The sequence below is a fragment of the Xenopus tropicalis genome, chromosome 3 (assembly GCF_000004195.4).
Source record: "Xenopus tropicalis strain Nigerian chromosome 3, UCB_Xtro_10.0, whole genome shotgun sequence".
NCBI lineage: Eukaryota > Metazoa > Chordata > Amphibia > Anura > Pipidae > Xenopus > Xenopus tropicalis.
In genome coordinates this window covers 8159631-8176242 of record NC_030679.2, presented here as the reverse complement: position 1 = coordinate 8176242, position 16612 = coordinate 8159631, and the positions used below count along the sequence as shown (strand labels likewise).

Here is a 16612-nt window from a genome sequence, read left to right as displayed (position 1 = left end):
TGCAACAGGTAGGCAAGGGAATGCAGACTAGGGGTCTACCCAAAGTTCTAGGGGGGGGGGTTCTACCCAAAGTTCTGGTTCTGGGCTGGGAAGCTTAGGTGCCTGGAAAATCAAGCAGAAAGTCATAGAAGTTGATGCTGAATCAATACTGATGCAGACTGCACTGATTTCTATGCTGCTATGTAATGTGAATCTGAGTTAGTTACTAATAAGCCTTATATTGTATATATACTGTATACAGTGAGTGGGTCCCCAAGCTTAGGTAAGTGCCAGCAGCCCAGAGTATGTACTGGGAATCAGCAGAATGACAGCCAGTGTGACCCTGAGGGCTAACTTACCTCCTGGGCGGGATTAGCACTCTTATTACAGGCATGGGACCTGTTATCCAGAAGCTGGGGTTTTCCGGATAAGGGATCTTTCCGTAATTTGGATCTCCACAATTTAAGACTGCTAAAAATCATTGAAATATTGAATAAACCCAATAGGGCTGTTCTGCCCCCAATAAGGGGTAATTATATCTTAGTTGGGATCAAGTACAGGTACTGTTTTATTATTACAGAGAAAAGGGAATCATTTAACCATGAAATAAACCCAATAGGGCTGTTCTGCCCCAATAAGGGGTAATTATATCTTAGTTGGGATCAAGTACAGGTACTGTTTTATTATTACAGAGAAAAGGGAATCATTTAACCATGAAATAAACCCAATAGGGCTGTTCTGCCCCAATAAGGGGTAATTATATCTTAGTTGGGATCAAGTACAGGTACTGTTTTATTATTACAGAGAAAAGGGAATCATTTAACCATTAAATAAACCCAATAGGGCTGTTCTGCCCCAATAAGGGGTAATTATATCTTAGTTGGGATCAAGTACAGGTACTGTTTTATTATTACAGAGAAAAGGGAATCATTTAACCATGAAATAAACCCAATAGGGCTGTTCTGCCCCCAATAAGGGGTAATTATATCTTAGTTGGGATCAAGTACAGGTACTGTTTTATTATTACAGAGAAAAGGGAATCATTTTTAAAAATTATTTGCTTATAATGGAGTCTGTGGGAGACAGCCTTTCCGTAATTCGGAACTTTCTGGATAACGGGTTTCCGGATAAGGGATACCTGTACTTCAATTGTATCCCTGGATCTTTCCCACTCTCCCCAAATCATCACGGCAACACTTTTTTTTTTTTTTTAACAATATGAATTCATTTCATTTCAGATCAAATCAACTATTTAAAAACCAACCAAAAAAAAACAAAAAACACCTTAAAAGACGGGACCCCCTAAAGGTAAACAATAGAAATTCCAAGAAAATAAAATTCCCTTGATAGCCAATCAAATACACCCCTTTCTATACAATGTCATTTCTCTGCAGTGGTCTTTCATTATAAAGAAAAAAGTAAAAGTCGATTTTCCTCCACGACCAGGAACAAAGGCGCCGCCCGTAAATTCTGCTGCTGAGGGCGAAAGAAAGTGATGCGTTTGATGATGTCACCAGCGGAACGTGATGCCATAGAGGAGGTACTGATGTAGGAAGTTGCAGTCCACAGGAACAGGAAGTGGCGTCAAGCTTGAAGTGGCTTCAGAAAACGTTTTTGTCACAGACCACAGTTCTAAAGTCTCTAGTGCAATTGCAGGAAGTGATGTCATCGGTGATGTCAGAGAATGAGGGTGGGATCCGTACTGGGACTCCATTTTGGTTCTGTATCATTCTGCAGAGTTTCTCAGCCTGGACTTATTGTTGATGTACCAGGTACCAGCCCTATGTTCTTGGGGTTGCAGTACAAAGTAGAGATCTCCATGGGAGGCCGAGGATCCCAACCCCATCCACCTATCACATGTCATTGGCCAGACGCCGGGTAGGAATCTCAGCACTCGTCCTCTTGGTACATCTGCTCGTCCAGCTCCTGAGATTCCAGGTGCTCCAGTCGGTCTGTTCTCCCACTCATGATCTCCTCTGGGGTCTTCATAAACCTGTAGGACGACCACCAGATCTATAAATGGTTCTGCCCCAATAAGGGGTAATTATATCTTAGTTGGGATCAAGTACAGGTACTGTTTTATTATTACAGAGAAAAGGGAATCATTTAACCATGAAATAAACCCAATAGGACTGTTCTGCCCCCAATAAGGGGTAATTATATCTTAGTTGGGATCAAGTACAGGTACTGTTTTATTATTACAGAGAAAAGGGAATCATTTAACCATTAAATAAACCCAATAGGGCTGTTCTGCCCCCAATAAGGGGTAATTATATCTTAGTTGGGATCAAGTACAGGTACTGTTTTATTATTACAGAGAAAAGGGAATCATTTAACCATTAAATAAACCCAATAGGGCTGTTCTGCCCCAATAAGGGGTAATTATATCTTAGTTGGGATCAAGTACAGGTACTGTTTTATTATTACAGAGAAAAGGGAATCATTTAACCATTAAATAAACCCAATAGGGCTGTTCTGCCCCAATAAGGGGTAATTATATCTTAGTTGGGATCAAGTACAGGTACTGTTTTATTATTACAGAGAAAAGGGAATCATTTAACCATTAAATAAACCCAATAGGGCTGTTCTGCCCCAATAAGGGGTAATTATATCTTAGTTGGGATCAAGTACAGGTACTGTTTTATTATTACAGAGAAAAAGAAAATACATTTTAAAAATTAGAATTATTTGCTTATAATGGAGTTTATGGGACTCGTAACTTTCTGGATAATGGAATTTTGAAGTTTCTGGATAATGGGTTTCTGGATAAGGGGTCCGATACCTGTATAAATATTGGAATTCTGGCTAAGTTACTACCGGTAGGAGTGGCTTTTTGCCAGGATTTCACCTTTATGTTTTCTTTTAGTTATAGTCCTATAATTAGAAACTTTGCAATTGGCCTTCATTATTTATTTATTCTATAGTTTTTGTATTATTTGCCTTCCTCTTCTACATTTTTCCAGATTTCTAATAAGGGGTCACTGACCCCGGGTGACAAAAAAACCCCCAAAACATTGCTCTGTAAGCTTACAATTTTATTATCGCTACTTTTTATTACTTATCTTTCTATTAACTCCCTCTCCTATTCACATTCCAGTCTCTCATTCAAACCACTGCCTGGTTGCTAAGGTAAACAACACCCTAGCAACCAGCTGCTAAAATTCCAAACTGGAAAGCCGCTAAACAAAAAAAAAAAGAGAAATTGAATTTTTGCATCTGCATGATGTTGTATGGTCCCCGGGATGTTTCTCTTAAGGCGGCCATACACGTTACGATCCGCTCACTTGGCGATATCGGGAAAATGTAGGCTAATTCGATCGTTTGGCCCTAAGGCCAATGGGCGCAGTCGGTTTGGGGACTGCATCAATGAGCTGATGCGGTCCCCGATCCGACGAAATCTTTTAACCTGCCTGATCGATATCTGCCCGATTTCAGGCCAGATATCGGTCAGGCAGGCCCATCGTTCCTACCCCTACACAGGCTGATAAGCTGCCGAATTGGTCCAATGGACCCATATCAGCAGCTACAATTGGCCCGTGTATGGCCACCTTTAGACATTGTTAGCAAAGATAATCACGGTCCCTATTACATCTTCCCAACACAAATTATACCAGTGATTACCAGCAGGGGGCCTTAGACCCCCAACATGGCTGTAGATCCCTATTACGGGGTGTCTGTGTGTTCGTTAACCTAAAATGTTGGGCAAAGAAGGATTAAGAGCAAGATGGGGGCAAGAGAGTGGGACCCAGTTACCTGAAGAGCAGCCTCTGTCCAGGTTCCTTGCGGATAATGTTTAATTTGTAGTAATGGCGCAGAGCCCGTGACATCTTCTCATAGGTCATGTTTGTTCTGTTCTGTTGGTTTATCCCGGGGGGAGAGAGGAAGAATGGTTAGTAGGGCAATGGGAAGAGCAGAGAGACTGGGGGGGGGGGCAGGGATAATGATAATAGGAACAGTGGGAAGTGATGATTTATACCTTATGGTTCCCCCACAGGCGTGCCAGCCCATTGGGGTCCATGATCCGGAACACCATCGACTCTTTATCCTCCCAGCGGATGAAGTTCTCGTATCTGCTGTCGGACAGGAGCTGGTACACGTAATCCCAGAGTAGGCGGCAGTCTGGACAGAAAAGAGAATAAATGTCAGCGGGGGGAATGATAAGCAAGCTAATGCTCTGCATTTGTCATTAGCATTTATAAGCGGGGGAACGGCTGCGATGCTCTGCTCATCACTCCGCAACTTGGTTTAAAGAGACTTCAACAACTTCTTTTATTATTAAGCTTACTTTAATATATTTTGTAGAGTGTAAGCTCTTTTGGGCAGGGCTCCCTTCCCCTCCTGTATCGGTTACTGATTGCTTTATATGTTACTCCTTGTAGAGTGTAAGCTCTTTTGGGCAGGGCTCCCTTCCCCTCCTGTATCGGTTACTGATTGCTTTATATGTTACTCCTTGTAGAGTGTAAGCTCTTTTGGGCAGGGCTCCCTTCCCCTCCTGTATCGGTTACTGATTGCTTTATATGTTACTCCTTGTAGAGTGTAAGCTCTTTTGGGCAGGGCTCCCTTCCCCTCCTGTATCGGTTACTGATTGCTTTATATGTTACTCCTTGTAGAGTGTAAGCTCTTTTGGGCAGGGCTCCCTTCCCCTCCTGTATCGGTTATTGGTTGCTTTATATGTTACTCTGTATGTCCCATGTATGAAACCCACTTATTGTACAGCGCTGCGGGGTATGTTGGCGCTTTATAAATAAATGTTAATAATAATAATAATAATAACATATACATTTTAGCCCAGTCCAAAAGTTATAAGTCCTATTTATAGATTCTGCATTCTGCCACTAGGTGGAGCAGGTAGTAGAAACTAAAGGTGCCCATACACGTGAACATTAGCTCACTTGGTGAGATCGCCAAGCGAGCGGATCTTCACCCGATATCCCCACCTACGGGTGGCCCTGGGGCCAAATGATTGAATTATATTGGCGGCAATGGGGCAGTCGGTTCGGGGACCGCATCAACGAGCCGATGCGGTCCCCGATCTGACTGAATCTTTTAACCTGCCCGATCGATATTTGCCCAATTTCAGGCCAGATGTTGGTCGGACAGACCCATCGTTAGTGCCCCTACACGGGCCGATAAGCTGCCGAGTCTAAGGGACCAATATTGGCAGCTACAATCGGCCTGTGTATGGGGAAATTAACAGCAGAGATGAATTCAACTGTCTCTGCCTTCATACTGCTGCTTGGTTGCTATGGGGTACTGTACAGGGCAACATCATAGAGACAAATAGGGCCACATACCCGCTATCCTGCCCATAGGCATGCCATGATCTCCAGGGGGCGACACGGATACCATCATGTGGTTCATGTAGGCCATATCCTCGCGGTGGGACAAGTTCATGGGCTTCCCTTCCCGCTGTTGCCCTTCTTCCTGCGCGAGTCGTGGCTGCTTGAACTCCATGCTGTGCCGTGGGTTGAGGAGCAGAGGGTGCATGATGGGACTTGGCATTAGCTGTATGACCCGCGGAGTATCTTGCCGAGGGCTGCTGGGTTTATTAATGGGCTCCGAGGGGCAATGGTTGGCTTCGGCCGGAGATACGGACAGCGGGTAGGACTCCTGTGTGTGATGGTTGGTTTCACCTGCGTGGCGGTGCAAGCGATCGGCAGGGGACGGGCGGCGGAGAGGGTTTTCCATTGGTGACCGTAGTGGGCGGGGCTCTGGATCTGGAGAAGAATGATGGTTGGAAAGAGGAGAGCGGGAGCGATGGAGCAGCTCTATAGTGGGGGTATTCAGCGGGGTACAGTGGGAGGGAGTTCGGGGAGGTCTCTGCGAGTGATGATCTGGTGTGAGAAAAAACAGGGAAAAGCAAATGAATGAAAAATGAAAAAAGAGTTGGATCTAACCAGTTCCATTCCTGCCACCGCTAAGAGCAAGATGGCCGCTGAAGCGATTGAGACTCACCATCATGGTGGTTCTGGGAGATCAAGACTTCTGGTTGGCCATGAAGAGAGTTTCCAGTGTGAAAAATGGAGGAATGGATCAGTCGAGGCTTCCTCTGCTTCAGGATGTGCTGGAGAACCTCATAGAGGACATCACCTGCAAGTGGAACAGTGGCCCCCATGAATAACTGTCCAGAAAACTTCCTCACCATTTGTATGGTGCCCAGTAGGTAATGCCAGCCAAAAGGTTTATATCAAGGGCTGGAACAGCCCTATTGGGTTTATTTAATGGTTAAATGATTCCCTTTTCTCTGTAATAATAAAACAGTACCTGTACTTGATCCCAACTAAGATATAATTACCCCTTATTGGGGGCAGAACAGCCCTATTGGGTTTATTTCATGGTTAAATGATTCCCTTTTCTCTGTAATAATAAAACAGTACCTGTACTTGATCCCAACTAAGATATAATTACCCCTTATTGGGGGCAGAACAGCCCTATTGGGTTTATTTAATGGTTAAATGATTCCCTTTTCTCTGTAATAATAAAACAGTACCTGTACTTGATCCCAACTAAGATATAATTACCCCTTATTGGGGCAGAACAGCCCTATTGGGTTTATTTCATGGTTAAATGATTCCCTTTTCTCTGTAATAATAAAACAGTACCTGTACTTGATCCCAACTAAGATATAATTACCCCTTATTGGGGCAGAACAGCCCTATTGGGTTTATTTAATGGTTAAATGATTCCCTTTTCTCTGTAATAATAAAACAGTACCTGTACTTGATCCCAACTAAGATATAATTACCCCTTATTGGGGGCAGAACAGCCCTATTGGGTTTATTTAATGGTTAAATGATTCCCTTTTCTCTGTAATAATAAAACAGTACCTGTACTTGATCCCAACTAAGATATAATTACCCCTTATTGGGGGCAGAACAGCCCTATTGGGTTTATTTCATGGTTAAATGATTCCCTTTTCTCTGTAATAATAAAACAGTACCTGTACTTGATCCCAACTAAGATATAATTACCCCTTATTGGGGGCAGAACAGCCCTATTGGGTTTATTTAATGGTTAAATGATTCCCTTTTCTCTGTAATAATAAAACAGTACCTGTACTTGATCCCAACTAAGATATAATTACCCCTTATTGGGGCAGAACAGCCCTATTGGGTTTATTTCATGGTTAAATGATTCCCTTTTCTCTGTAATAATAAAACAGTACCTGTACTTGATCCCAACTAAGATATAATTACCCCTTATTGGGGGCAGAACAGCCCTATTGGGTTAAGGACTTAAGGTAGGAGATTACAAATTACGGAAAGACCTCTTATCCGGAAAACCCCAGGTCCAGAGCATTCTGGATAACAGGTCCCATACCTGTACTACTATGTCTAATTGGTGGGAGACTGGGTTCTATACAAGGTACTTGGGAGTGCCCTGGGAGGCCCAGAAGGACACAGAAGGCCTATCAGGGCAGGGTGAGCCACCGAGGGCAGATTTGGAAACTGGGTTAAAGCAGTACTGACACAAAGCTACTGGGGCCAAAATATCAATTATATTTACATGTTATGCATTGGATTAAATACTTATAAATAGATAAAAATAAGCCTAATGAGTGCTAATTACCGGAGTGCGGGCAGCGGTATCGGAAATCCTCCTTGGTCAGAAGCAGCAAAGCTTTCCCGTTCATCTCGAAGGTGTTACTGTCAATGGGATGGAGGGAGAACTCATTCTCGGCCCAGCGCAGCCACTGGGAAACGTCCTCCCGGCTCCACTGCGCGGGGGGCAAACCTGCCGGGGGCACGAAAATATGGTCATTATTATTATTAACATTTATTTATAAAGCACCAACATATCCCGCAGCGCTGTACAATAAGTGGGTTTCATACATTGGGCATACAGAGTAACATATAAAGCAATCAATAACCGATACAGGAGGGGAAGGGAGCCCTGCCCAAAAGAGCTTACACTCTACAAGGAGTAACATATAAAGCAATCAGTAACCGATACAGGAGGGGAAGGGAGCCCTGCCCAAAAGAGCTTACACTCTACAAGGAGTAACATATAAAGCAATCAATAACCGATACAGGAGGGGAAGGGAGCCCTGCCCAAAAGAGCTTACACTCTACAAGGAGTAACATATAAAGCAATCAGTAACCGATACAGGAGGGGAAGAGAGCCCTGCCCAAAAGAGCTTACACTCTACAAGGAGTAACATATAAAGCAACCAGTAACCGATACAGGAGGGGAAGAGAGCCCTGCCCAAAAGAGCTTACACTCTACAAGGAGTAACATATAAAGCAATCAGTAACCGATACAGGAGGGGAAGAGAGCCCTGCCCAAAAGAGCTTACACTCTACAAGGAGAAAGGGTTGAGACACAAGGTCATTAGTGCCTCACTGTGCCCCACCGCTGCCCGATGTGTGGGACATGAAGAGTAAGCACTATAGCAGCTCCTACTCCCAATTCTAATAAATATGCAGGTACCTAGAGTGAAGAATAACCCCATGCATTCTACTCAATACTTCTCAAGAAACAAAGGGTAAGTAAATCCTACTGTTCACTTTTTCGCTTTAACCCAGTGGTCCCCAACCTTTTTTGCACCAAGTACAGGTACTGTTTTATTATTACAGAGAAAAGGGAATCATTTAACCATTAAATAAACCCAATAGGGCTGTTCTGCCCCCAATAAGGGGTAATTATATCTTAGTTGGGATCAAGTACAGGTACTGTTTTATTATTACAGAGAAAAGGGAATCATTTAACCATTAAATAAACCCAATAGGGCTGTTCTGCCCCCAATAAGGGGTATTTATATCTTAGTTGGGATCAAGTACAGGTACTGTTTTATTATTACAGAGAAAAGGGAATCATTTAACCATTAAATAAACCCAATAGGGCTGTTCTGCCCCCAATAAGGGGTATTTATATCTTAGTTGGGATCAAGTACAGGTACTGTTTTATTATTACAGAGAAAAGGGAATCATTTAACCATTAAATAAACCCAATAGGGCTGTTCTGCCCCCAATAAGGGGTAATTATATCTTAGTTGGGATCAAGTACAGGTACTGTTTTATTATTACAGAGAAAAGGGAATAATTTAACCATTAAATAAACCCAATAGGGCTGTTCTGCCCCAATAAGGGGTAATTATATCTTAGTTGGGATCAAGTACAGGTACTGTTTTATTATTACAGAGAAAAGGGAATCATTTAACCATGAAATAAACCCAATAGGGCTGTTCTGCCCCAATAAGGGGTAATTATATCTTCGTTGGGATCAAGTACAGGTACTGTTTTATTATTACAGAGAAAAGGGAATCATTTAACCATGAAATAAACCCAATAGGGCTGTTCTGCCCCCAATAAGGGGTAATTATATCTTAGTTGGGATCAAGTACAGGTACTGTTTTATTATTACAGAGAAAAGGGAATAATTTAACCATTGAATAAATATATATATATATATATATATATATATATATATATATACATATATATATATTTTATATATATAAGTTGGTGAATTGGAACTGTGCTGTGGTGAGCTTGTTAGGCCAAGGTGTGAGAAGACACATTCTCAAGTGGGTTTCTCATTCATGAGCAAGTGCCATTCAAAAAGATTCAAGCTGATACAATCATGAATGAATCTCAGCCAATCTGAGTGTCTACCTGGATGAGCCAACCAGCCATGTTTATCAATAAGTTTCCCTCAAGAAGATCCAACGGGCCATGTTCCAATGAGCCTCTTCCAAAAGATATCTAGCCAGCCGCACTGACCGCACAAGAAGATCCAAGATCAAGAATAAGTCTCTTCTATAAACATTCACTAGTGTCTCCCAAGTAGATCCAAATAGCCATTAATTTCACCCAAGAAGATCTAGCCAACCATGTTAATGGGCAGTCATGGTTATGAGCAAAATCTCTTGCATCAAAACCCCCACGTTCACATAAAGCCACGAACATGACTGATTGTCTCCCACATAGATCCAACTCTTCCCAGTGAAATTAATATGCTTCTCATGAGGAGATCCAACAAGCCATGTTCATGAATGAATCCTCTGCAAGAAGGTCAAGCCAACCACATTCATTCACGTGTCTCTCAAGTAGATCTGACCAGCCATGTTCATGAGTAAAGGTGGCCATACACGGGCCGATTGTAGCTGCCGATATGGGTCCCTTAGACCGACTCAGCTGCTTATCGGCCTGTGTAGGGGCACTACCGATGGGCCTGTCCGACCGATAACTCACCTGAAATTGGGCAGATATCGATCGGGCAGGTTAAAAGATTCAGTTGGTCCCCAAACCGACTGCCCCATTGCCGCCATTATAATTCGATCGTTTGGCCCCAGGGCCAAACAATCGAATTATCCTACATTTTCCCCGATATCGCCATAGGTGGGGATATCAGGAGAAGATCCACTCACTTGGCAACCTCGCCAAGCAAGCGGGCCTTCACGTGTATGGGCACCTTAAGCGTATTCCAAGAAGGTCCAACCAACCAGGTCCCCATACTCCACATTTTTGAACGACAGTGGGTGAGTTGACTATTTTTTCCCCCAGTTTTCATTTCTTTGCTTCTCATGAGGAGATCCAACAAGCCATGTTTATGAATGAAACCTTTGCAAGAAGATCGAGCCAACCACTTGATCTTCTTGCAAAGGATTCATTCATGAACATGTCTCTCAATGAGATCTGACCAGCCATGTTCATGAATAAGCCTATGCTAAGAAGGTCCAACCAACCACATTCATAAGGAAGCTTCCATGGTCCCCACACTCCACATTTTTGAACGACAGTGGGTGAGTTGACTATTTTTTCCCCCAGTTTTCACTTCTTTGCTTTAAAATGTTTTTTTGACGTCTTGGAAATGGGAAAATGTGCCTTCAGCCCGCTAAAACCTGCTATTTTAGTGGCTGGCCAGCAGTCAATGACTCAATGGGGTTAAACAAAACACAAAGCCACTTTCACATGAGTAGCGTTGAGCATCCTCTTCAGCGTATTTCATATTGTGACTCCAATGCAGGAAATTTCCTGTGGTCAAACAGACGCTGTTCCAATGTGTTATCTCACAGTGCAGGTCTGGCCTTGTGGTTTTCCCTAGCAACCATAGGCCGCAGCGGGGTGTCAAGGCCCAGCAAGCATCTACATGCCTGTCCCTCGCCTCTGCACCACAATATGGCACTTACTCTAGAGACTCCCTATTATCATCTGTCATTCTGGAGCAACTGATGTAGCTGCAGTGGAATTCCTTGCTATTTTCTGCACTGCTGGTTCTGGCTCGTGAAACAGAGCAGAAAAGAATCTGGAGCAAAGCTGCTTTCTTCTACATTGTTTCAAGAGTCAGAACCAGCAGTGTAGGACTCGACCAATGAACCAGCTGCAATGAACATGTATTGGAAAGTTGCGGGTTAAGGAATTATGAACAATATATATATACTTAATGGTGTTCTGACTGCCGTGGCCCTCCCTTGTGCTATTGGCCTGAGGTCCATTTAAGCATGGCACAGGGGTATAAATAATTGCCCCCCCCCCCACACATCCTGCCCAGGCCTTTGTGGTCTCTTGCCATTCATTCTATTTGCCATGTATCTTTCAATGAAAGAAAGACAAGGGGGGGCCCAACAGAACTCACTGGTTCCTTTTTCCCTGTTATAAAATAGAGCAATGTTTCTTGGCATTAAAAGTTTCCCCTTTTCAGAGAAAAAAAATGAATCTACAGCACCCAGGATACACTGTACTCTGTGTACAGGTATGGGACCTGTTATCCAGATTGCTCGGGACCTGGAGTTTTCCGTAATTTGGATCTCCATACCTTAAGTCTGCTAAAAATCTCAGCCATAAAGCAGGGCAGGACTGCTGCTTACAATGGGGGGGGGGGGATCAGATAGGATCTGTGCCACTGTGACAGAATGCTCTGTTATACAGATAGCTAGAATCTCAGCCATAAAGCAGGGCAGGACTGCTGCTTACAATGGGGGGATCAGATAGGATCTGTGCCACTGTGACAGAATGCTCTGTTATACAGATAGCTAGAATCTCAGCCATAAAGCAGGGCAGGACTGCTGCTTACAATGGGGGGGGGGATCAGATAGGATCTGTGCCACTGTGACAGAATGCTCTGTTATACAGATAGCTAGAATCTCAGCCATAAAGCAGGGCAGGACTGCTGCTTACAATGGGGGGATCAGATAGGATCTGTGCCACTGTGACAGAATGCTCTGTTATACAGATAGCTAGAATCTCAGCCATAAAGCAGGGCAGGACTGCTGCTTACAATGGGGGGATCAGATAGGATCTGTGCCACTGTGACAGAATGCTCTGTTATACAGATAGCTAGAATCTCAGCCATAAAGCAGGGCAGGACTGCTGCTTACAATGGGGGGATCAGATAGGATCTGTGCCACTGTGACAGAATGCTCTGTTATACAGATAGCTAGAATCTCAGCCATAAAGCAGGGCAGGACTGCTGCTTACAATGGGGGGATCAGATAGGATCTGTGCCACTGTGACAGAATGCTCTGTTATACAGATAGCTAGAATCTCAGCCATAAAGCAGGGCAGGACTGCTGCTTACAATGGGGGGATCAGATAGGATCTGTGCCACTGTGACAGAATGCTCTGTTATACAGATAGCTAACCAGACACCCACTTAGAACTATGCAGCACTGTAAGGGTTAAACTGCAGGGGGGGGGGAATTAGCTCCAGTTGGCTCCTTCCAAGAAGACGATGACAGGAAACCTCAGAGACCCACGCAGGAAATTCCTTCTGCTCCCAGTTCCTCAAATAGGAAATTTCCCCCCAAGCGGAGAGGGCACGGCCGTTACAGAGATGGGGCAAGGCAGTCACATTGCTTTTAACCCACGTTTGGCCGCAGGGAAATGAATGAGGTTTCTAGACACTGACCTAAATTAAAGGGGAACTCTACCCAATCCCCAGACTGAGAGCAAATGTAAGTAAACACATTATATTATGTACATATAGCAGGGCTGGATTTGATGGTCGGGCACCCACAACCATACCACCCCCTCCCTTGCCCCCCTACCCCAGCTGCTGCCCTCAGTATAGAGAACTACAACTCCCAGCATGCCTCTGAAAGAGAAGCGGGAGCCCCAAATCCCCTTTAAAACCATTCCGCAGACCCTACTGATTTCTATACAGCCATTAAAGTGCATTTGATTCTATGGGGGTGAGTTAGCAGCACAACTCAAGGTAACCGAAGCTGTAAAATGCTGTAAATAAATCCACCCACATACACTGGTACAAGCCGGCCAATACTGCAAAGCTTTATATATCTGTGTGTATTTGCGCTTGAGGGCAATTAAAAGTAATTACAGGGTGTCTCATTTATTCCTGCCATAAAATAAACGTAGGTAAAAGAAAACCACACATTTTTATCACACAGATTTAAAGTTAAATAGGGATAGATTAACCAAAACGCGTCATTATTTGCCTTAATATCCCCCCGGGATCAATATTTCGTCCATTTATAGGGATCAAGGGGGCAAATTGCTGTGTTTTTTTAATTTTAACCCCCCCCCCCCTTACAATTAGAACTGATTCTAAAAGCCCCCGGGCAGCAAGGAGTTAAGCAAATAATACAGAAAATTTCCCATGGGGTTGTGCAATGTGACTTTTTTTTGATTCATGAGAAATCCCCTGTTTATAGATGTTCAGCTGCGAGAAGCTGGGAGTTTTAGCCTGTGAGCCCCGACTGCACCGTAGGAACCGTAGCCATCGTGTTGGGGCAGGCCGGGGTTGGGGGGGTCAAGACTGTGTATAAACTTATTCAGACCTCAGGGCTGCAACTGTGGGAAAATCCTACTAACGGCCTGAAACCGGTCCTGATTTGCTCATTCTGGCAGGTATGGGATCCCTTATCCAGAAACCTGTTATCCCAAATTAAGGATTCCCTTAATAATAAAACAGTACCTGTACTTGATCCCAACTAAGATATAATTACCCCTTATTGGGGCAGAACAGCCCTATTGGGTTTATTTAATGGTTAAATGATTCCCTTTTCTCTGTAATAATAAAACAGTACCTGTACTTGATCCCAACTAAGATATAATTACCCCTTATTGGGGCAGAACAGCCCTATTGGGTTTATTTCATGGTTAAATGATTCCCTTTTCTCTGTAATAATAAAACAGTACCTGTACTTGATCCCAACTAAGATATAATTACCCCTTATTGGGGCAGAACAGCCCTATTGGGTTTATTAAATGTTTTATTGATTTTTTAGGAGATCAAAATTACGGAAAGACCCCTTATCCGGAATACCCTTGGTCTCGAGCATTCTGGATAACGGGTCCCATACCCGTGCTATTAGTTACACAATGAGCAGAAGGTGGGCAGGTAGAGGCAGATAGGTACTTACGTAGGTGGGCCGGCAGCCTGACCGCTTCCTCCTCCATCCTGTACCTACGCGCCCCCGGGGCATGGAGCTGGGAGGGTGGGGAGGTGGTGCAGTTTCGCACGGGGCTTTCTGGGGGCGAGTAGGAAATTTGCTCTTGCTGAAACACACAAGTCAGAACGGGAAACAGTTAAAACTAAATGTACAGAGTTAACACTTCTGCTGCTACTGATAATTAATAATTAATATTTCCTCCTGTACAACCCTCCCTGGCAGCCATTTTATCTTAAAGCGCCGGTGGCACCTGTGTCTGTGCAATGATTCATACAGCTCCACTATCCGTACGTTTACCACCTAGCCAGTATTTTACCGGCCTAGCCACCATAGCCCCGCCCATTTTGCACCACTGCCCCACCCATTTCACGCCCCTTTTTCTTCTATTTATAATAATGTATTTTGGCACTTCTATAGCACAACTAGGGGGCGCAGTGGAACAGTTGTAGTTAGATTTACAACCCCCTTGCCATAAAGCGTGGCAACCCTCCCTGGCAAGATCTGAACATTAAAAAGCGGGACAATAAGACCACACCCCAATCAGTTTTAGCCACTCCCAGTCATAACCAAATATGGCCCATATCTACCCAAACTCCGCCTGCATTCTGGTAAAGCCCACCCCTTTGGAGCTTCCACCATTCAGGGTTGTCCTGACAAAACTCTAGACCGTCCAACCCTATTATTTGGGAGTCGCCTTTATATTTTGCACCTATGGGGGGTTTAGCCGGGGGCAAGTGGCTAAAAATCATCTGGGTTCAGGTTGGGGGCGGGATCTGTTCTCTCATTATTCACTATATACTCAAGGATCAGAGCATGCTGGGAGTTGTAGTCCAGCAAAAGTGGTGGGTTTATCCAGGGCAAATCATCTGGGTTCAGGTTTGGGGGGGATCTGTTCTCTAATTATTCACTATATACTCAAGGATCAGAGCATGCTGGGAGTTGTAGTCCAGCAATATCGGTGATTTTATCCGGGACAAGTTGCTAAAAATCCTCTGGGTTCAGGTTTGGGGGCGGGATCTGTTCTCTCATTATTCACTATATACTCAAGGATCAGAGCATGCTGGGAGTTGTAGTCCAGCAATATCAGTGGACCTATGATTAAGTCTTAGATAGTAAGCTCTTTAGACCAGACCCAGACATGGAATAACGATAATATCGTATATAGGAAGTGGGGACCCCAGTTGCTCCCTGGCTCGGAGTGAGGGATTATGGTCCTTCCTTGGCGCTTGCCCCGCACTTTTCCCAGTTGGAATAATTTAATTTAGAAACTGTTCCTTTCCTGGTATGTTCCTGTTGTAGCTGCTGCCAATGTGGCTTTATATAGACTCCTGTCTGCCGTTCCCCCTCGACTCTGTCTCAGTTTTGCCTCCTGATGGTACTTTTTAACCCTTCATAGGCACCTGCTTGATGCCCCACTCACTCCTCTATGCTCTGCATCCCTTAAAGGGGACCTGTCACCCCCACAGATAAAATGCTGTATAATAAAAATTAAACATTAAACCCAAATTCTTTTTTTAATGAAATCACCCATACCTGTTATAAATGTGTTTAAAAATCCGAGCTGTCAATCATATATTGCCTGCACCGCCTCTATGCCGCAGGCATAGAGGCGGGGCAGGAATATATGATTGACAGCTCAGATTTTTAATAACAATTACTTTCACTTTCCATTCAGCACTTCCTAGATACCACCTAGATGCCAAATGCATAAGATTTGGGGGTGAAAGAAGGCTTCCTTTAGTAACAGAGCATACAAAATGGTGACAGGTCCCCTTTAAAGGGACATACACCTTCTATAACTGCGCAGCTCTGCCATAGGTTTACCATTACAACTCCCAGCACCCCCAGTAGTCATGGGAACGGGATTCAGCAGTACCTGCTCAGTACCTGCTCAGTACCTGCTCAGCGACTTTCCTTTCCTTCCTCCTCTTTATCACATTTTTTTCCCCCAAACTTCTTTGTAACCCAATCAGATTCTGCCGCTAGGGACCCTCCCAACTCTCACTTACCCTTCTGTCACTATTACACACTTCTGCCTGACGACTCTCCCTTCCTACTTCCTCCTCCCCCCCCCCTGTGAAATTCTTCTCTCTCTAACATACAATGCAATGCAAACCTGATCGCACAGCTGGTTGCCAATGGTGATCTGCTTGGCAACTGAAAGGGCCAATGTGGGAGAGTCTATATGCCTCCCAGGCACTGGATCGGGTCCAATACAGCAACTGACCAAACTGGTTGAACGAATATGAGATTCTGCTGGGGCTTTTCCGCATCAGAGAC

At 44.1% G+C, this 16612-nt stretch overlaps 1 protein-coding gene across 1 annotated transcript in view; it reads right to left on the bottom strand.

Annotated features, from left to right (window-relative positions):
- Positions 1–1176: 1176 nt before the first annotated feature.
- The window catches only part of etv6 (ETS variant transcription factor 6), a 31008-nt gene continuing 15572 nt past the window's right edge, over positions 1177–16612 (bottom strand). Inside the window, exons 2-8 of the mRNA NM_001016880.3 lie at positions 14303–14438; positions 7549–7713; positions 5935–6069; positions 5274–5813; positions 3956–4098; positions 3733–3833; positions 1177–1972 (exon numbers count right to left, since the gene is read on the bottom strand). Of these exons, the coding sequence (NP_001016880.2) occupies positions 1867–1972; positions 3733–3833; positions 3956–4098; positions 5274–5813; positions 5935–6069; positions 7549–7713; positions 14303–14438 (1326 nt within the window). The 3' untranslated portion in view covers positions 1177–1866. The remainder of the gene's footprint in view (positions 1973–3732; positions 3834–3955; positions 4099–5273; positions 5814–5934; positions 6070–7548; positions 7714–14302; positions 14439–16612) is intronic.